General features: G+C 39.8%; 1 protein-coding gene across 9 annotated transcripts in view; it reads left to right on the plus strand.

The window, feature by feature from the left end:
- NFIA (nuclear factor I A) overlaps positions 1 to 20618 on the plus strand; it is a 418489-nt gene extending 397871 nt beyond the window's left edge. For all 9 annotated transcript variants that reach the window (XM_079982118.1, XM_079982123.1, XM_079982117.1 and 6 more), the window contains one exon: positions 13117 to 20618. In XM_079982118.1, the coding sequence (XP_079838244.1) occupies positions 13117 to 13193 (77 nt within the window). In that variant the 3' untranslated portion in view covers positions 13194 to 20618. The remainder of the gene's footprint in view (positions 1 to 13116) is intronic.
- The last annotated feature ends 2500 nt before the right edge of the window (positions 20619 to 23118 follow it).

Here is a 23118-nt window from a genome sequence, read left to right on the forward strand (position 1 = left end):
CATCCAATTAAATCTACATAGCTCCATATCAATGTCATCTTGAGTATAACACCATTTCCTTCCTTCAGTGAAGGTGATAACCCTTATTCTGTACCTACAGCAAAACTGCTGATTTTGACAAAATTATATATATACATATATATATATATATATATATATATATATATATATAGCAAAAACATTTATTTTGAGAACTGCTGTTTGTTTTCTCTTATACTTCCACTCTCCCTTGGGTCCAAAAAATGGGCTTTGAGGATTTTTTCCTGTTCATGGGTACAGAACTAAAGAAAACATTCTGATATGTCTCATCACATGTCTAAACATGATAGTCTATTGATGTGTACTGACCAATTGTTTGTGAAAGAATAATAGCTGTATTTAGACATTTTTTTCCTTGTTGTACTCCTAAGATGCATAGTTTTTTTTAAAAAAAGTCTGTTTGTAGATAACTTGCTTTGGGAGCCCAGCCTTTGGTTCAAACTGAATAAAACTGCAAGTACAGTCTTGAGAGCTTGCTAACAAAGGATTTTGCAAAACTAACAAAAGCGGAAAGTGCAATGAAGAACAAAGGGTTAGACTGTGGTGAAAGTACAAGCTGGTTGTTATAACACTGGGGCTGTTAGGATAAGTTATGTTCCTTTAAAAAAAAAGTGTAATATTTTAACTGTAATGCTATATGCAAATAATTAAGGATATATTGTTCTACCTCCTTCCTTCCTCTTCTCTTGGTTATGTGGAAACTTTTAATACTGGAGCTTGAAATTTGTGCCTCTGGGTCTCAAATGCCTGAGAAAGCACTGCAGGCTGTAACTGCAGAACATTCCTTTGGTGGGCCCTGGAAACAGAGCAAGCTAGCACAAGAGAAGTTCAGAGAGATCACATGTAAATGAAGGCTGGCTCTAGGCTCCCAAGGAGCATTTTATTTAGTTTAAATTTGAACTTGAACTTTTAAATGCATTCCAATGGAACTGGACAGAAAGTATTGCTGGGTGCAGTGGGAAACCATTTTGCTCCGAGTACAGCCTCCTTGCAAAATAGGTTGTTAACAGAGCCAGTGGGGGGGGGGGTAGTTTTATATCCCAGACTTCCATAAAAACACACAAAGTGTGAAGAGGAGACACATTTCCAAACACTCGGAAAGAGGTGATGGGCTGGAGAGGGGGAGGCGCATTTGACCAGGATTGCCTGGCATGTAACCAAAGCATGTGTGTGGATGTGTGTGTATATATGGCAAAAGAAAACTGCCATGTACAGTGTGACTGAACTCTTACAGTGAAGGAACGTACTGTGCACTGACAAAGCAAGTCTTGGTTACTACTAATCTTACCATATTGAGAAGGCACGCAGTTGCAGGCTGAGAGTCATATGACAGATTGACACTTGGCACAGCCCAGATCAGTGGTCCTTTATATATGATTATCTAGTCTACCATACATAGTCGTGCTGGCCCTATACCACCAGCGCATTCAGAGGAGCGCTGTGCACCTTTCAACAATGCACACAGAAGGCTCCTCTATTTCAATGAGACCTTTTCTTACTACTTTTAAACTTATGCTCTTCATCAAACAAGAGCTTGCCATTAAACTTTCTATGTGGCGGGTGAAGAAGAAAAAAGTGTGTGTGTGTGTGTGTGTGTGTGTGTCCCTTGCCAGGGCCTGTGCACCTGCATCGAATCCCTGTATAGTTTGCCAATTAAGTGGAGGCTCTGAAAAGACTCAGTCTGCGGTTTTGTAGTTTAAATTAAGGGCATGAGATTTTTAGTGCATTAACCTCATACCATCTAGAATGCCAGCATATCCCGACTTTTCATCTGTGTTTTAGAGCGTCCTGCAAGTAGATGGAGGCAGAGTGCTTGTATTGCAGTGAGAAAAACCTTATGACTAACAACAGCTCGTAAGCAACACTTTGGAAGTCTCTGAAAGATTTCATCTTGCTTTCCACTTAATCCCCTTGCTGCTGTACTTGAGTTCTCAAGTAACTTTGATAGTGCAGGCTCACTTTAATGGGTACAATCTATTTTTCATGACAAAGCAGGAAATAAGCTGTCTTTCGTGGGGAGGAGGGAAGATTTACAAAATGTAATCATTGTTGAAATATTCCCTTTGAACTAGCTTGTCCGCAGGGGTGTCTGGCTCCCAATATCCCAGTTTCTTTAGAACACCCTTACTAGTTCTTCCCGCAGATCAGGTACACTGGTGGTTCACTTCTTTGATGTCTTGAATGAATGAAAGAAAAGCATAATAAAAGGGAGCTGTTGATCAAGCATAAAATACTCTTTAAGCTGACAGAATGGCAGAGTTAACACATCCTAAGCTGCTTTTAGTTTTTCCCTTTTCCCCCTCACATTTTCCTGTGCTTTGTGTACAGTGGGGGTTTGTATTTTTTCCCCAAAGCCTCTGATCTATGTAGTATGCCGTCCTATAACAAAACCAGAATAGGATTGTTTCTTTCTCTTGTTTGCTTGACTACTTTTTCTTTTTCTTTTCCTTCTTCTCGCCACCTCCGCCTGAAAAATCTGAAGTTAACTATTACTGTGACTGGCTTTGAACGTGTGACATGAAAGTTTGGGCCATTAATTTAAAGTAAACTTGGCAATAAACACAACTATTCCTTTCCTTCTGCAGAAGCATGTGAGATTTTCCTCATAAGAATTTTAATCTTTATCTTAAAAGTATAATGTTTGATCATTTTCTTTCGTAGCAAAAAGGTGAAAGTTTTCTTCCCGTAGCTCTAATTCATATCATAAATTCCTTTGCGTAATGTATAAACCGTATTCAAAGTGACACTCGGTCTTGCTTGCTTAGATTACATTCAAAGCCTTTCCCTCTGATGGTTCTATATATTATTTCAGACTAAAGGCAACTGTGTTTCATTTCAAACAACCTTTAATTCATTTTTCAGAATTCAGACACAGGAGATCCTTAACTTGGATTTATGCATTGTTACAAAGGAAACTTTCTGGACTACTCAGTAGATTAGGAACCAGCAGCAAGAATTGCTGCATGATAAATGTTGTGCTAGGTTTTTGGAGGGCACCTGCTTTCCATGACTGCTGCCACTGAGAAACACAGCTCCCCATTGCAGGGCACCTGAAACAGGAAGAAGTTGCGCTTCAGTCTCTTGGAAATGGGGTACTTCGCTTCCCATTCAGAAAAAAAAGGAAAAGGCAGCATTAGTGTTACCAGTGAACTGGTGTGCTAAAGACATATTAATATAAAAACTGAGCTCTCTTTCTATATTATATATGCTTTCAACCTTAGTTGTTGGAAGGAAGTCCTGTTATAGAGCTATAGGATGAAGTTCAGTTCAGTTCATGACATTTAGTTTCCTTCAAAAATTTGTGTATATTTTGCTTTGAAAATTTTGTGCCCTTGGGGAAATTTGCGCCTCTTTCTTTTAGGATGTTCAAAGTACACAACTGTATATTACCAAGATTGCTATTTAGGGAAATGGGGGTCTTCCATCCCTTTTTGCTGGATCTGGCCATTCATCCATCTAGTCCAGCATCCTATTCTCACAGTGCCCAACCAGGGGCATTCTCCCCTTCTGCTGTTTCCAGAAACTGGTGTTCAGAAGCATACTGCTTCCAGAAGTAGAGGAAGAAATAACCATTGGCATTGGTAGCCACTGATAGCCTTATCCTCCATGAAAATTAAATATTTGTCATTGTGTTCAATTGAACATCCTTAAAGCCCATTTTCCTACCTTTGTCTTCACACCTGGAGTTGTTGGCTGTGGGAATTGCAATGTGCGCACCTGGTTTTGCAGCTTACATACTCAGCTGAATGCCTGAGCACAGCTTAAACCTATGTATGAATGTGTTCAAAGATTCATACCATTCCCTTCTAGCAAAGTTAGATTCAGAGTCAACTTTCAAAATAAAACAAAACAATAAAATACCAACAGCTTTAAATCAGCAATATATTAAAATAGCATAAAATCATATAAGAAGACAACAATATAATATGAATGCATGTGTCCTTCAAGCCTGGAAAGAAGCCGAGGCCAACTTATTTTGATTTAGCCTAACTTTCCTATGCTCCCAATCAGTGCCGGCCAATCTTCTTAGAGATGGCAGGTACCACTGTGAAGTTGTCCCTCAGAAGTGCTGATCAGCAATATCCCTTTTTCTATAAATTGAGCAACATGTTGAGGTGAAAAAATGGGACACTGTGTTTTGGGGTTGCATTCCCGTGCAAGATCACAACTATTGCATGAGAGCATAGCACCCCAAAACGTGGCCCTGATAAAAGCACTTTTTCGGGGCAGGATCACGGTGCCCAAAAAGGCCACCGTGCTTTTGCGTGAATAAATGGGATGTCATGGTTTCCCCAGGACAGCTGAGGGTTATGCTGTGGTGTTCCACAAAGCCCCCCTTTTCAAATGTCATCTCCACCATAAATGAACAAGATGACCTTATAACTAAGGTTGGTGCCAGCTTCACCTCTGTTGTGAGGGTATTTCACAACTAGGAAGCGGTTGCTTTGAAAGACCCTCAAGGCTTACGTAGTCTATTGCCTCATAGCCCTAGCATCTTAGCTGCAATGTCGGGACAATAATACTGATGTATCTTCTAATAGTACTGATATATCTTAATACTTTAAAAAATGAGCATTATGAACTACTATATTAATGTTGTTCAGGCCATCAAAAAAACAGGGTAGAATCATACAGACTTAAGTGTTCCAGTCCTCTGAACTTTGCAGGCTATTCAGTCCCAGAGAGTTCCCTCTATGGCACTGGTGATGAGCCTTTTTTCACTGAAAGGTCATGTTCCCTTCTGGGCAACCTTTGAAGGCTTACATCTCAGTAATGCACAGAGCCAAAGGCAAAGATAGGCAGCACGACAAATGTGAACTGTACCTTTTGTACAGTAGGCTAGTTTCTTCACACATCACTCTCTTTCTTTCCTCCATCCAGGCAAGCAACAGACATTATGGAGTTAAAAGACACATTTCAGTCAGGCAAAGACACTCAAGGAAAATGTGAAGCAGAGCTTGTGATGGTTGTAGCCTGGTTAGAGGGTGGGTGGGAAGGGATACTGCCTGGGCTAGAATATGGAGGATCAGACCGAGAGGCCCAGAGGGCTTCATTTGGTCCTGGACCAGAGGTTCTTTGTTCCTGTCCTAGAGAATGTAGCCTCCAACGGCACCAATAAAATCCACAGCCAGTGCACCACCACAGAAAGACCCTGGCCTGGCTTATCACACCTTACTTTGGGTGGGACCCCAAGAAGGGCCTCCACTGTCAATCTTGATGCACGGGCAGGTTTATATAGGAAGAGGTTCTACTTCAAGTACCTGAGTTCCAAGTCATTTAGAGCCTTATGTTTTAAAGTCAACACTCCAACTTAGGCCCTGGTAACCTAAAGCCAATGTGGAGTAGAGGTTATATTACTGGACTAAGACCTGGGTTGTAAGTTCCCATTCAGCCATGAAGACCACAGAGTGACTTAGGCCAGTCACTGCCTATCAGCCAAACCTACCTCACAACATTGCTGGGAGGATAAAATGGGGAGAACTATGTGTGCCACCTTGAACTTCTTGGAGAAAAGGTTGTCTATAAATACAGTTAATAATAGTAATGGGACTTGGCCTAATCTTTGTATTTCAGCCTAACCTACTGCATAGAATTATTGTAAGGGAAATTGTGTTGGTGAGAGGGGGGATTGTACATGCCCTGTATGCCACCCAATCTCTTTGGAAGAGAAGGGAAATTTTTATAAATCAATAAAAGGCCTTAGTTATGAATGCATTTGGGGAAAATAAAATCTAGCCTATGGAGTTTGTCAGAGAACATTCTGAATGTATTAATGTCCTTAAATAACCCATTTTGCTTTGAGAAGCAAGCCAACTTGTCACACCCAGTTTTGGATTCCACATTAACAACCTCCTTCCGCAGCATTAAACTTTGCCCTTGAGGACTTCTTTTTACTTTCTTCTATCCTTCAGTTACGACTTCTGTTTGTTTTGTCTAATATGTCATTATTTAGGGGGATGCACAGATAGAAATCTTTGGAACTGGGCTAGTTTGGGTTTGAAAATATAAATTTTCAGAGCCAAAAATAAAAAGACAGGCGTTTTAAAGATTATTTGAATAACCTTTTGGCCTATTTCTATGCGGCTAGCACAGTCAAAACGTGTACTAGAGAATAAATGTTTCTGTTCTCTTTGAAATATTCTGAACTCCAGGACTGGTGTTTTTTCAATGTTCTTTGAATCCCAAAGAAAGACTTGCCAGGAGGTTTCTTTTCTTTTTAAGTCCCCTTCTGCAGCTAGCCCTGGATATAGGCTGACATTCTCAAAGCAATGTAATTGCCATTTCAGACTTCCTGTTTAGGATTCAGTCAAGTAGATATTGTTTATGGTTCATAAAACCTTACTACTGTGAGGATTTTAGGACACTGGCAGTATAGAGCCTCAACTTTCATAGTGCTGTAAATTAGGGAGGGGGGAGTGTGATAATACTCCTCTGAGGACATTAAAACAGAGCTCAGCAATGGTTAAATGGAATTTTATAAGCACATTCAGTGTGGAACTGTTTTGCATTACATGAGTTGAATACCTTAGAGATGACACACATCTGCAGGCACTTTATTAAATCCTTAGTCAGCACTTTTCAACCTGATGAGATTACTTCTTCATTTGACTGGAGAAAGGAAAGTGAAGATCTTGTACTGGACTGCAGAATTCTTCTTGATGTTTCACCTTGAGCATGGGAGGAAGGACACTAAAATCCATTTTAGGACAACACAGAATTGTAGTAGCCCCAGGTATGGGCAAAAAAAGAGAGAAGTCTTCATGCAGGCCCAGTAAATGGTCTGGGCATTTCTGATGCTGCAGATTTTCTGAAGCTGTTCAGATGTGGACCTGAGTAGTTCCTTGCACTAGAGACCACTGGGAATCCCGTATAGGACCAGATATTTAAAAAATTGAAATATTGAATGCATTTCTGATTGCATATTACCCAACATGCCAAAAAGTTCTTCCAGCACATATACTTGTTGTTACTACTTAGACGGATCTGTGAATCACAGACCAAATGTGAGGATATTTGTGGCAGCATATGCATTTAAACACCCCCTTTATTTTGAAGCTTACATTTTCTTTCAATTGTAAGCTGAAAGTTTGTTGAAAAGATAGTTTAGCTGCTATTCGAACACAATCCAAAATATTTTACCCTCATACACGGAGTGGTGGAAATAGGGAGGGTGAAGTTTAAAATGCTACCACAGTAGAACCACTGCCTATGGATTTTTTTTTCTGTGAGACATTATGAATTTGTTGTGAATCCAGTAAATGCACTTGCTCTTTAATGCCTTTGAAATGCAAACAAATAATAATCAAGGGTGGTTGCATGTTTGGGGGGGGGGAGGCAGACTCATGACGTTGTAACCAGTGTACTGGGGCGTCTTATTCCGTAAAAAAAGTCAGTTGGTAGTCAGTTGAGTGTCGAACATCTCTGCAAATGATTTTTTTGTGTCCTGTTTGGCCAGCAAAGAGTTAATCAGCTTTCCATTGTGTCAGACATGAGTGGTGCCTCCAGGAGTCATATTGACACCCCCAGCGCAGGGTAACTCTATTCCTTTATTGACATGTTGCTCCTCAAGAACACAACAGCACTGTCTGCAAATCATTGCTAAAATCATCTTAAAAAAAAAAAAAAGTTTGAAAGCCTTAAGGCTTAGACAAAGGCACAAGAGCTGCAGTGCGCAGCTCAAAACTCCAGAGTCAGCAACTTCTATTGATTAAAAACTAACCTTTAAAGTAACTCTCAGAGTGTGTGGTTAGCATTTAAATTTAAACATGTCATGAGTTGATTTGTGTTACTGAATACCAACTCTGAAGGAGTTACATTCACATCAGATTTTTTTTTTCTAATTCCCTTAAGCAGCTAAAGTATTTCATGAAATGTCAGCAGGGCAGGAGAGTGGGAGAGAGGTGTTTATGGGGAGAGGGTGCGACTGGCATGAGCCTCGTATAAGTTTTCTTTCCCATGCAAATATTCAACTCTTTCTCTCCCCCTATCCCACCCCAGTAAAAAAAAAAAAGTGTGGGGAGTGCAACACAATAATTAGCCCTTTGTCTAACTTTCCCAAGTGCCAGAGAGAGGCTGATTAATTAAATATACAACAGCATTGGGTTTTGGAGTGGGGGTCTCGCTTGCTGGGTAGGTCATAAATTAGGCTGAATAAATACTTCAATGTGTTTGCAGTGGCCCTGCTACGTCAGAGCCACTGGAAGGTTGGTGGGAGGAGAGCAGAGTGTTTCTTGCTAATGATAGTCACGTCTGGGTCTGTCTGGTTGCTCGTAGCAACCAGACATGATGTAACACCAGGATGAACTTGAACTTGGGGGACTTGAAAAGGGAACAATAGACCAGAGCAATCAATAAAGCCTATTTCAGTGAAGGATTACAGAGCTGCTCTGGGGTAACCTTGTCTGCAAGGCACACACTGAATAGTAAGATGGGTGAAGAAACTTCCCCACCCACCCACCCCGTTTTGAGAGGAGTTCAGAAGCACTGCAGATTCCTCCCCCCCAAAAAAAAAAACCTGTGCAGTGAGTAGCAAAGGAAAGAAGTGGCATGGAAAAGTGCACCCCCTGCTGTCCAAAATGTGCACTGAATATTATTAAAAGAAATACCATGCACAAGCTGCATTCTGAAAAAAATGCAAACAGTTTCAAGCGTTTTACTACATGTCCCAAAGTGAAACAGGCCATCTAGGCATCCAGACTGTCTGAATCAAATCTCTGTAATTTTGGGATGGTTACTAACTGACAGTTAACATCAACCAGAAGAACAGCAGCAACAACAAAACGCTATAAACTTGGGTGCTGTGTGAATGTCTGCTGTGCAGGGTAATGTTTCGCACCATCCAGGTTTTACTGTTCTGTACTAACACTTAAAGGTAAAGGTAAAGGGACCCCTGATGGTTAGGTCCAGTCGCGGACAACTCTGGGGTCGCGGTGCTCATCTCACTTTACTGGCCGAGGGAGCCGGCATACAGCTTCCGGGTCATGTGGCCAGCATGACTAAGCTGCTTCTGGCGAACCAGAGCAGCACACGGAAACACCGTTTATCTTCCCGTCGCATATTTGCAATTTGTGCTTTCAAACTGCTAGCTTGGCAGGAGCAGGGACTGAGCAACAGGAGCTCAGCTGTCGCAGGGATTCGAACCGCCAACCTTCTGAACGGCAAGCCCTAGGCTCTGGTTTTAACGTGAGAGCAAATTTTATTGAAATGAATACAAGAAGTTTGTCAGTATATATAGAATTTATGTGTTTGAATCAGTGCACTATTAGTAAACACTCATCTTAGTGGCCTTAATGACAACTGTTTACTCAATTGTGTAAATAATGTACCATTCTTTACTCACTTGAGTAATTTTATCAAAGCCAATCTATATTAATCTGGTGAATAGCACTGCTTATAAAATAATGAGCCTAGGCACCTTAACCTTCAGGAAAACCTTTTGAACAAAAGTTACATCTAAAAACTATTTCATTTAATTACTATCAGTCTAGCTCTGACTCATGAAATCAGAAAAGAAAGATAGTGAAAGTGTGTGTGTGTGTGTGTGTGTGTGTGAGAGAGAGAGAGAGAGAGAGAGAGAGATGAAAAAAGACCAAAGAATTAGCCAGTGGGGTGAAAAAGGAAACTAGTCATCTGAATTGACTGTGTTTCTCTTGCCAACTTATTTTTAAATAAAGCAATATTTATTTAACTTGCCTCCATGACATACTGCCAAAGCTGAAAATCATGTAATCTTAAAGCCAGCAGGATTTTTGCTTTTCTTTGTTAATATGCAACTTAAATATTAATAATACTAGGTATTTTGGTGTAAGCTCATTTTGTCTGAGAAATGACAGGGACAGTAAAAGTACCACTTTGATTTGTGTCACCTAGCTGATTTTTTCTTATTTATTATGTCACTCATAAAATCCAGTGATGCAAGGGCAATGTGTTTTGTTTCTGTCAAAGAAAGAAAGAAAAAAAGGTGCAAATTATTAAAGCTGGACAGCCAGAAAATCTTTACATATAGTGGATGCGGTGTTAGACTTCAGTGATCCTGGCCTAATCACGGCCTAGCCTACCTCACAGGGTTGTTGTAAACAGTGCTTTTTATTGCGAGGGACGCAGGGGTACGCACACCCCTAAGCATTTTGTGAATCTAAGTTTGGCCTCATTGAGGGGCAGTATTTCAGTAGGAAATAAGGATAGGAAAATGAGAGTACCCATAAACATTTTTTTAGGAAAAAAAGAACTGGTTGTAAAGACAAAATGGAAAGGCTCTGTGTAAGCCACTCTGAACTCCATAGAAGAATGAGAGGATACTATTGTAATAGGTAATGGTAACAATATTAAAAAACAGAATCAAAAGTTAGTTTCAAGCATTACACCAGTGTGATTCAGCCCCACTCCTCCTCCGCACCAGTACCAATTTCCACTAAGTACACACAGCAATGGCACCGAGATGTTCTTCACAGTTGGGCTGACTTCTGAGACAAACAGTGAACACAAGCCTGCTTCCATATGTAAGAAGTTTTGGCAACCTTCAAATGAGCACATGGATGTTTGAATCATGGTATTTGAAAGATCATGGAGGGATGGCTTAAACGGATAACAGAAGTCACAGTTGTGTATAACTGAACTCATGGTGGCCTTTAGTGTTTTGTCTGCTTGTTCAGCTGACAGTAACAAGACCTTATCTAGTTATTTTACACTACCAGGGTTCAAAATCAAATAACTTTTTATTGGGTTTTGATTCTTCTCGCGCCTTCATTGATTTGGTGGCTTTTGTGAGGTAAACCATCAGGCCTGAAGAACACAAAATGTATTGTTGTGAGTTTGGGGGTGGGGGCTTAGCCATATGCCTGAGGTCCTTCTAAAGCCTGCATCCAGCCAAGGTTAAAATCTAATAGAGGATTCAGTTGTTCATGTTGGTAATAGCTTCTGTATTGGTCATGAAGGTAACAAAGGAAGTGACTCTGTGCCAGAGAAAAAATGGGTGGGTCCTTCTCCCTCAACTGGCTAGTAGTTACAGTTACAGATAGGTAGCCGTGTTGGTCTGCCATAGTCAAAACAAAATAAAAAAATTCCTTCCAGTAGCACCTTAAAGACCAACTAAGTTAGTTCTTGGTATCAATACCAAGAACTAACTTAGTTGGTCTTTAAGGTGCTACTGGAAGGAATTTTTTTATTTTGTTTTGGCTAGTAGTTAGAAAGACAATGTTGAGGTATATAGAAGCAGGAGGATGCAGGATGGGAATCCCGAGAGACAGAACCATGCTTGATTTCTGCTGGAATCCAAGGCTGTGGCTATGGGAGACCCTCTTGGGGTGTTAATCGTATGAGTCACCTCCATCGTAGGTTCAGGTTGTACTGTATATATGTTGTAAATAAACCATACATCGTAAAGGCACCACAACTCTACTGACCATCATTCTGAGGTAACCAAACCCTGAGTAAGCACCTGGAACCCGCTCACACCGCTCCGAGATTGGGGTGGTGTGCAACAGTATTCTGAATCTATTGGAAATAAAACAATTCACCTTTCCAGCCCCTTTTCTGCTGTGGTTCACCTCAGTCTGACATGACAGACATCAATGCCCATTGCTTTGTATTTTATGGAGTGCTATGATACGTTTTAGTTTAATTTCATGGAAGACAGCTTTTATCCAGGTTTAACCTTTATTTACAAACATAGACTTGGCCAGAGAGAGAAGTATCAGCACTTTTGCTGATCCAATTGCCTCTTATTTCAGGGTTCATCTGCTGTGTTCCTCATAGCAACTGACAGTGATGTCAGTTATCCATTTTACATGTTATAGCCACAATTCAGAACTGACAATAAAAAGGCAGCCTTGACGTGGCAATTTTAAAACATAGATCTTAACCTTTTTCCATTTTAGCAATTGGACCTTCGTGTATATGGCACAATATTTTCACGTGGTCCGAGGTTGATACAGCAAAAAACAACAACACCATTTTCCAAGTCTCAGGAGAATCCAACTGTGTTTGAACACATATGAATGGAATCCAGGGGTGTGGTTCAGTTGTGGGAAATGTATAGGTAAACTAAGTTTAGCCACAACCTTCAGATTACTTTAATCCAAGATGGTCTTAATGGTTTTGTGGAATGTGTAGCTCATACTAGTCATTGTATTGCCAGAATTTCTAAAGTTCCAAGCAGCTCCTGAAATCTTTATGTGGCAGAAAGCCACACGCTTCTTGTACTGCTGCTTTATCCTTCCTCCTCAACTGCCTAAACCTACTTTTGGGCTCCCTACAGCAGTGCTTTTCAACCAGTGTGCAGTGGCACCCTGGGGTGCCTTGAATGATGGTCAGGGGTGACATGGGCAACACTGGCTTCTGTCCCTCTTTCCTTCCTCCTCTGATTCCGTCTCACGTCTCTGCCTCCCAAAGGCTTGCACAGCTGTTTGTTGCAGCAGCTCTGGCTACAAGCTTCCTAGGCAAATGGTGCCTCTGGGGCTGACCAGGGGGTGCTTCCCAGGCCGCTGTGGGGCAGTGTGAAGAGGCACCTCTCTTTGGGGGCAGCTCAGAGACAAGGGGCAGCGGCTGCCCAGAGGACTCCCAAGGAGAGGCGGGAGGAGAGGAGACTAAGGGAACACTCCACAAGGGAAAGTGTTCGAAAAGCTGTGAGGGCCTGCTGGCTCTGCAGACAAGGGGTGACATAACTAGGCTCCTGAGCCCCATAGGGGTAGCATGGAAAGAATGGAGTTGGTCAAGGGAGCCATGGACCCAAAGATGTTGAAAATCTCTGCCCTACAGGTTTATTATTTGAGATAGAGCAGCATTCATGACAACTTGTGTCTCTTCCATATGTTCAAATATACACACATCAGTCACATCTGTGTAATGATTTGCAATTTTCTTATTTAGTGTTCAGTCATCTCTATGTAAAAAGAATAAGGAGAGGTGCAATGTCATGTGATTTCACTGGTTTAGTACCTAGGCACAAGAAATAGCCAAATGTTAATTTCTAGGTTTCTTTACACATAACCATGAACATGCGAGGGATTCTGCTGAAAGCATTGCATAAATACTAAAAATAAATCAACCTGTCCTTTCTTTTTTGTTTCCTTCTTGCAGTCCTGGTACCTGGGATAAAACTCACAGCTTCCCACCACCCACTAGACAGACCACCCGACCCCTTCCCAACTCTGTAACATGGAAGCAGCAGCAACACAGTGCAGTTACTTCGCATCCATGGAAGGGGAGATGAACAGATATTGACAGCAAGCAACTGCTCGCATTCAGAAACGGCAAAAGTTATGGTTGATTGACAAGGGCCGTAACATTGTTTGGGGGGGGCGGGAGGAGGGGATTTTTTTAAAACAAAAGAACACCTTAGTGACCGATGTAATTTCTCATATGGTGCTGGAAATGTTTGGGCTTCATAATTTTTGAAGTGTTTCAACTGGTAGTGTAAGCATTAGGGACACTGGGTAGTAGAGCTAGCCTGCTGGCTGCTTACTGACTTGCTGTTATAACACTTTCCACATGGCGCCTAGCTGTTTTACAGTATTTTCACTGATTAATTTCCCATATAGGTGTGGGACTTCTTGAGAGATCATGAGGAACACACATACATGATAACTTTTGTAGTAGCTGAATTCTGCAATATAGAACTTACAGGACAGACATGGGGCATGTTTTTTTCTGTAACATATCAGGTGTTTTGTTTTGTTTTTAATTTTAGAGTCGGCAGTTAGATACGTGACATGAATCATAAGAGCATTATCAACAGGTTGATTTCCACTCAAGTTGCAGAGAAATATAAAATATCAACCTACTGCTGTTCACATGAAAAAGAAAAAAAGGGTTTAAATGCTGCACTTACATGAAACATTTTTGATGATTTTCAACATGATATAAAATCCACACGGAAATGGGGAAGTTGGTCTGTTTTGATAGAAACTGACAGGAATCAATCAAAACAATCGAATTTTGAATTGAGAAAAGTGCAATTTCATTGGATAGCTAAATATCTTTGTAAGATAGAGATTGTTGAAAATTCTATTTTTGTTTTCCAAGTCCTACCACCCCAGGACTCTAAATTATCGGGGTAAAAAACAGCCTTGCAAGAAAAAAAAAGGGGGAGCTATTTTTGCTTTTTATGTTTTTTATTGTTAAACTTGTATCCCTTTAAAACTGAAGGAAATTTAAAAAGAAATACAAAATTTAATGGTGCTTTTACCACAATATGTTATCTACATTAAATGCTAATTAATCATTTTCTGTTATCAAAGCACATAATTAAAATTAAATCATAATATCTGTTAATTTTATAAGCTAAAAGTCACTATAATAGATTATGCCAATTCTGATAAAATCGTATGTGTTTCCGGCAATATAGGGTATATCACTTCTCAAAATACTTTGGCCACAACCAGACACGGAGGTAGGTGTGCTTAAGACCATTGAAACAAATGTCCTTAAGTATGCTTCACTCTGAGTTGGACTGTGGCCCTTGAGCTAATAAGAGAAAGCTGTCCAGAAAATAAAACGCCTTTGTGTCCCTGAACTGGCGTTGGTTTTTTTCTGAACTGCAAAGGCAACAAAACAGAAGCAAAATGCTGATTCTACATCTTATACCAGTTCAAAGCAAGGACACTTGCTGAGAAGAAGAAAAAAAGTTTGGACCCAAAATGTCCTGATCTTATGTACAAAAAAAAGAAAAAGGAAAAAAAACAGGAAAAAAATGCAAGTGATTTTTTTTTTTCCTACCAGACAGCGGAGCACCCCTTTGCTTCCCATGCAACTTTAAGAAGGTTTCCTATATTATACATATATATACGTTCTGGTTGGCGAGTCTCGCTAATCAGAGAAATTCTCTGCATGTTCTAGTGTTAGTAACTAATTTTTATATAGTTAATGTAGGGTAAAGTAGAGTGCATTAAGACACAATATTGTAATCCCTAATCCAGGCACTTGCCTTTAAACTATGTTTGTTCAGCCCTTCAGAAGGGTTTCTACTACTGTCCTATACAATCAAGTAAACTGAATTTCTTGGGAAGACACTTTGCTCCTCATCTTTTCCCTGAAACTAATTTTTTGTTTTGTTTTGTTTTATTGATTTGCACGAAACAAAAACAAAAAAAAATTCCATATCAATGTGCCTTGCCCTGGATAGCGATTATTTGTGGAATTGTTGCACATGTTCCTATATTGAAAGGGGTTTTTTCCCTAGTCAAGCATTTGGAGACACTTTTTTGTAAATGTGACTTTTATGTCAGCCATTGTCAGTTTCAGCATCTTAGAATTCAGTAGGATGTTAGTTGTTCCACAGATAGCGGTAGTGTTTTCTTGTCCTGTACGGTCAGTGGCAGTGCTATTCTGAGATCTGTAGATGCTAGATTATCAGTATTTTTGATGTTGCTGCATTTTACATTTTATTTGGAGTCTTCCTTTTGTTTTTGTTTTTTCCCAGATATATGAAAATATGCAATACCTGCTTATATCATGTAGAAGAAAAGCTTAGCAATTCTTAATTTTTCTTTAATTTTTTTTTTATTTGACCAAAGTCGGTGCTGCACTTGACGCAGTGTATTTTAGGTGTTTGTCTTTGTACTTTTTTGTGATTTTTGAATGCACACGCAGGAAGGGCTCTTCTTAGAGAAGCAGTCAAACTGTGAAGCACTAAGCTGAACCCTGCTTCAAGCAATTTTTGTTTTACAACTGTTCCTTTCACAAGCAAGCCTTAAAAAAAAAAACCTCCCTTTTTCTTCAAATCCCACACCCATTTTTATTAGCAGATTGCAATCAATCCACATTCAATAAAAAGTATATAATGCCCATTTTTATATGCACGTTTTTAAAACTTCCAAGTTCTGAAAATTGTTTACTGGTTATTCTCTATTTAAGGAAAAAAATGTTTTGGATTTTCATATATGTCAAATAAGTGGTTGAGTAGTCATTTGCTCCGTTGTATTGTGTGATTGTTAGTGTTATGGTATCACATCCACTAGCCAGCATCCTTTGCCTTCCCTATAGCACTTAGCAGGGCATTACTTTATTAAAACATATGTGCACTAAAAAAAAATAAAAAATAAAAAAATTAGCAGCTTTCAGTGCTTCACAGTGAAGGGGAAAAAAAGCCTAGACAAACATTTTGTCAGAACCTTGCTATAAGCCAAGGTATAACCAGTAAATTGGTTGTATATACAACAAAATTGCACCCTTTTTTAAAAAAACAAAAACAAAGCAAACTAAGCAATAGTTTGGGCAGTTAGTTGTTTTTAGTGAGCATGCCGTAGTCATGGCCGCAAAGAGAGAGAGAATCAAATCTGCCCACTCAGAAGCGATGTAATTTGTATGTTGTATAGTTTTATTGATTACACTGATTTATTCTACCCTATTTTATAATGCAGGACTTTTGTAATGTTGTTTAAATGAGGAAAATTTCTGTCAAATTAGCTTAGTGGAATTTCTGATTGTTCGTTATAAAGGCAGCATTCATAGAATTGCTTTTCCCCCCTCTGGGAACTGGATTTAAGTTGAAAACTTTCCTGTTTCCTTTTTGTATGTATTTAAATACAGTTATTTTTTTCCCCTCTCTCCTTATCTCAATAGTATAGCATATTCCTATGCTTGAGAAGTATAGGCTACTGAAGAACCATTGTAAATGGACATTGCAGATATGCTGTATTTTTGAAGGTGTTTTATCGTATTAAGTTTGAAGATGGTAAAGTTAGGGAATTCTGATCGGAATCTCATAAAACAAATTGTTTTAAAGGCTTTAAACATTAGGTAGGCGGTCAAGGGTGTTTACCAACAGGGGTTGTAAAGTATTAAAGACACTAAATTAAATTTTGGTTCATCTTATTATCATGCAGAAACACAGCAGTTCAGATCTGTTCAGGTGTGGAGAACAAACAGAGTTTTATTCCTCAAAGTAGAGCAGAGAATGGAGATCTGAGGAGAGACAACTGCATGGGGTGTGCAGTCTACAATAGAGAAATAATCCTGGGTCACACTTCAGAATCAGATTCACATGTCCATTCCCCATTTCAAAATTGCTTTTTATTCTTTGTGCAAACAACTTTTCTTTCTGATCCTTTCTTTTAAAACCGCCAGATACACAACACCGGCTCCCGCTCCCATTTTCCTCCTCAGTCTGCCCCCTGCAAAATAACACTGCTCTCTATGAATTGACTCCACTAGTAGTTTCCTATTCTTTTGACCACTTTTCAAAATAGGACTTTAGCTTGTTGTCATTCTGCACACCCCTGCAATAAAGTATTTATTAATCATATAGTGATATCTAACGTCAGTCACCGGGAGTATACCTTGGCTGTTTGGTGATCTCTCCCTCTTCTCTTAAGAGTTGAAAAGTGAAGGAATAGAACCTTTTTTCCCCACAGTATTCAGTCAGCCCACAGGAATATGTAAAATTCCTCTACCTAGTTTTCTTTCACAGTTTTCTTTTTATTCCATATATTTTGCAGCTTTGTAGTAACAGTGTTAACATTTACTGTACACATACATACATACATACACACACACACACAAAACAAAAGACAAAAAAGCCAAGATACGTGGCATAAAACAGGTATTTTTCCTTGTGTTTTTTTTTTTTTTTTAAACAAAATGTCACTTAATATTATACTTTACATTGTGTCTCTGGAAATATCTTTCTTTTTTAAAAAAATGATTTTACTTTGGTAGAAGGCCTCCATAGAACAAACACTGCAAACCACGACTGACATGAAAATGTAAGGAGAGCTTCAATGGCACCTAAAAGAAACTCATCTTTCATGAGATCTATTGGGGGAGGTCTCATGAAGTGAACTCTGCCTACCAGGCAAGGTTTCCATTAAATCAAGCTTACAAAGCCAATTTTGTCTTGAAGTCAATGCATGTATTACTGTTTGACAGTAAAACCCGGCTATGCCACCATCAAGTCCAAGGCTGTGCAATAGTCTAATTAGTATCGAGTACATTTTCCTTTTATTTTTTCCAATAAAAAAGCAGTGGGATGAAAATTGCTTTGATATATAGCAGGTAACATTGAAGCTATTCCATAGCACTTAACTGTAGTGAATACTGTGTCACCAATTCTGAAATCAATTTAATGTTTAATGCAAATCCATTACATGGTGCTATTACAGGCTGGCAAAATGATTTACAAAAATGTGACAACTTGGGGCTCAATTCACTCTGCTTTCCAACAATGTAAATGCATAGCAGTGTTTATCTGCATGAGAACTATGCACTAATATAAATCTGAAAAAAGAAATATATCAACTTTGGTATCTAGTTTCCGTTTACTTCAATCCTTGCCTTTTTGGTCATTATTATAAATGCCAGCTTTAGGACAGAAAGAAATATAAGAAAACCAGCATAATACCTGATATATTAAAAATGTAGTGCCTGTGAAATCTGTATTATATTGCTCTTCTGAAGTAAGATTTTTTCTACACCAGTAGCCTTCGCTGTCTGTCAGAACCTTCTGATATAGGTGATGTAAAATAACCGTACAATATTAATGCATGCTATTCCATAATGCTTAGTGAGCTGTATGAATATTACTCAAAGTTATGTTAGTCTTTTTTTCTGACTTGGTTCTTGTCAGATAGGTTTAAAGATATTTCACTGAGAACACAAATTCTGTTTTTTTCTCTCCTTGATTTTGGGTGTTTTCAGTATTTTGGATATATACATTTAACTTAAAATTCAGTATTATTTGTTGGGGGCAATTTTTTTATTAATAAGGGCAGGCATAGGGTTTGAAATCAGAAATCCATGCCTGGTGATATTTTTTTCCTTTGCTTAGAAGCATCCATAAGAACTCTTAAGAGCTTATCTCAGAAGAAAAATAAGACATCATTTCAATGTAAGGAACAATTCTCCAACTTGGAACTGACATTGAAAGTGGTTTCTTCGTTGACAGTGTTTAAACCAGGTACCCATGCTTGACCCTTCTTCACATCAGACCTCCTCATATTAAAACAAACTTTTAAGAACCTTTTTAAAAACCCAACCTCATGTGGCTATTTAGTTTCATGCACCGTTGCAATTTTTTCCTTCAAAAGTCTGTATAAACTTTGGGCCCGATTCATAAATAGTCACTAGGCATTAACATAGGATTTTGTTGTATGATTCTTACCCTAAATTTGAGGTCCCCCTCCTCTGTCCCCATGACAAGAACAAATTTTAGCATGTTATTGTTACCAAGAGTTCACCTGATTTCATGTCCATCAGGAAGCAGAACACCTTCAATATACACATCATTTGACAAGGGGAAGGATCCCTAGAAGATAATAAGTTGATGAGAGCATCCTTATTCTGCACTTTGCACAGATAAGGAATTTTTACTGTCCTGCTGAACAAAAAGATAATTCTCTTGGCCATAGCATAATCTGCTAGACTTTGTGCAGAGGTTTTGTACTTCATAATCTTTCCGAGTGCAAAGCAATGTTAGAGCAAATACTTCTAATTCAGTATTTCACTAAATTTCATGTACTCATTCCTGCATCCTTCATCCTCATTTACAGCAATGCCTCAAATCAATGAACTCCCACCACTACCCCAAGATAGAAAGGATGAAGCCAGGAATCATCATGATCTGTAGTATAAATGCAAGAGCTGAAAAAGACCTTGGCAATTCCATGTAGAGAAGGCATTCTACTAATCTGATCTTGGAGAGCACAAATATTGACTAGAGCAAAGTGTCTGAGTGGACAGTCTCCCACCTGTACCTTCACTTTAGTTGCTACTGTAAGAAGGCAGGAAACTGATTTTGCAGCCACTTTGCAGGCTGGCAAAATGTGTTAGTGGGAACATTCAGCAAATGAGAATACCCACAATTGACCTGCTGTTGGCTTCTTTGCACAATTAGACAGTCACCGGCTCACTTGCTCAGTTCTGCCAATCAAAGTACTTATGGACACTGTGCAACTCGCTCCCACTGGAGGCAGTGATGGCCACCAACCTAGATGGCTTTAAAAGAGGATTAGACAAATTCATGGAGGAGGGGGCTATCAAAGGTCCATGATGACTATACTCTGATTTGGCATTTGGAGGCAGCAGTGCTTCTGAATACCAGTTGCTGGAAACCACAAGAGGGGAGAGGGCTCTTGCACTTGAATCCGGCTTGTGGGTTTTCCATAGGCATCTGGTTAGCCACTGTGGGAACAGGATGCTGGACTAGATGGGCCATTGGGCTTGATCCAGCAGGCTCTTCTTCTGTTCAAATATTGAGAAATTCTTTTTCATTTTGGTGTAACAAAATGGACATGTGAGAGATCTGCTGCAAAATAACCTCAGCCCTGTGTTAATACCCCTGTGTCTCTACTTTTTTAATGAATCGGGTCCCTTGTGCCTCTAGTATCCTTGTATTGACTCTCAGAGTTATCATTTTAGTTTTATTATGTTCTGTGAAAATTTGCAATTGGTTGAGAATCACTGTGGGCATCCATTCTTTTTTCAACTAAATCTCTGCAGGTTTTTGAGCTGGTGTGGATTAGTTTAACTCTTGTATTCAACCATTAGTGCTACCACCCTCTCACATTACAATACGATTACTGGAAGCAAGTACTGCATTTCCTATGCAACAAAAAAGGAAAATAAAAAATTGCTAATGCTAACAAGACTTCTCATTCTTTACAGTGTGTATGCAAGTATCTTTTTGTATCTCTGTAGTGGGAGCACAGTTTTTAGGTGATGTAGTGAAACAAGACACGTTGAGATCATTGTATGACGGCTTGATATAGAACCCAGGATGCTCCACTGAAATTTACACTGGGTTACCTTGACCTAATGGTCAGGGGTCCCTTTACCTTTACCTTGTTGAAACACCATATATTAGTATTTTGTTTCAACGAGGTAGCCCAGTGAAAATGTTCAGGAGAGCATTTTGGGTTCTCTTATCTATATATTCAGTCTATACTAGGGTTCCCAGAGATCCTACCTACAACATTAAGAGTTTTGAATGGCCTCATTATTGCCTCATATCAATTCTCACACACTTCGTTTAACCTGCTATGAAATTTAACAAGATCCCTCCTTTCTACAGCTGTCAGACAAATCTTCAAGCACTCAGTGCAATGCACTGCCATCTCAGTATCCCATCATAAATGTAGGTCTGTCCCAAGAAGTTTTGCTATCTGTGCTACCCCACATTCCACACTCCACATTCAGAAGCCAACTGGACTGGCAGCTTACAAATTTGCAGGACAGGCACTGCAATACCCACAGCTGAGTTCTGGCCTCCAGCACCTGATCACCCATTGCTCTGGGCACAGTTTTATGCTTACTTGCTGCCCGCTCCAATGTTGTAACAGAGCAGCATCATATAGGCAAAGAAATGTATGAATGGGGGAGGGTTTAACTTTCGGGATATTTAAAAGGCCCTTCTCAAATTCCGCAGGCACGTAAGAACCTTATTGGACTACACAAAAAAATCTGTCTAGTTCAGCATTCTGTTTCACAGAGTAGGCAACTAGGTGCCATTGGGAAGCCCAAAAACAGGACAAGAAAGCAGGACAAGACAACAATAGCACTTTCCTTTCATTTGAAGCCTCTGGCTGTAGAAATGGTTTGTTGCTTCTGCCCTTGATGTGAGAATGATAGACACATGCTGCATCCCTTGTTCTTTCACCAAAATGGGGGGCCTTCTGACCAAACATCTCTTTGGTTCTGTCAGACACACACCAAAAAAAAAGCCCCCAGAGTGTTTGGGGCTATATACAAACATGGTCAGAACTCATCCACAGCAGCTATACTAGGTTTCCAAGATAAGAAAATTCAAGAAGCCAGCAGGGAGGTGCCTAAGCTTTTAAAGAGGATGAGGAGTTTAGGAGGTGATCACACAGACCTGCAGTAAGGATCCAGTTAAAGAAAACTGTTCTAGTTGCTGGGTGGGAGGATATAGAATCATAGAATCATAGAGTTGGAAGAGACCACAAGAGCCATCGAGTCCAACCCCCTGCCAAGCAGGAAACACCATCAGAGCACTCCTGACATATGGTTGTCAAGCCTCTGCTTAAAGACCTCCAAAGAAGGAGACTCCACCACACTCCTTGGCAGCAAATTCCACTGTCAAACAGCTCTTACTGTCAGGAAGTTCTTCCTAATGTTTAGGTGGAATCTTCTTTCTTGTAGTTTGGATCCATTGCTCCGTGTCCGCTTCTCTGGAGCAGCAGAAAACAGCCTTTCTCCCTCCTCTATGTGACATCCTTTTATATATTTGAACATGGCTATCATATCACCCCTTAACCTCCTCTTCTCCAGGCTAAATATGCCCAGCTCCCTTAGCCGTTCCTCATAAGGCATCGTTCCCAGGCCTTTGACCATTTTGGTTGCCCTCCTCTGGACACATTCCAGTTTGTCAGTGTCCTTCTTGAACTGTGATGCCCAGAACTGGACACAGTACTCCAGGTGAGGTCTGACCAGAGCAGAATACAGTGGCACTATTACTTCCCTTGATCTAGATGCTATACTCCTATTGATGCAGCCCAGAATTGCATTGGCTTTTTTAGCTGCCGCGTCACACTGTTGGCTCATGTCAAGTTTGTGGTCAACCAAGACTCCTAGATCCTTTTCACATGTACTGCTCTCAAGCCAGGTGTCACCCATCTTGTATTTGTGCCTCTCATTTTTTTTGCCCAAGTACAATACTTAATATATAAGCTTAAGAACAGAAAGAACATGTCAGGGTTCTTAAATTTTGTCAGAACATTGTTTCTTGGGCCAACTGGAAGGCATGCAAGACCAGGGTCAGATTGCAGCTGGGGCTTGGGGAGTTTGCCAATGTCAAGCACAGTATAAGGTGGAGCCCCCTCCTGCATCTCCTTCTCAAAAGGGTGAGATTGAAGCAGTGCTCATAACTGGGGTATAATCTGAATCTTGCTCTTCATAAGAACTTTGTTGTTGTTGGCATCCGTCTGTCATGAGAGACAATGAAATGTCCCACAGGGCAGTGGGTAAAAGGCCTACAGCATCTGTATCATGAGGTGGTATGTACTTTTCAGCAATGGCATCCTGTTGTACATGTATATATTTATTATTATTATTATTATTATCATCATCATCATTATTATTTTAACACATTCATACGAAAACATATATGAAAGATAACAGTCACAAGAA

Source organism: Podarcis cretensis (assembly GCF_951804945.1).
Source record: "Podarcis cretensis genome assembly, chromosome: 6".
NCBI lineage: Eukaryota > Metazoa > Chordata > Lepidosauria > Squamata > Lacertidae > Podarcis > Podarcis cretensis.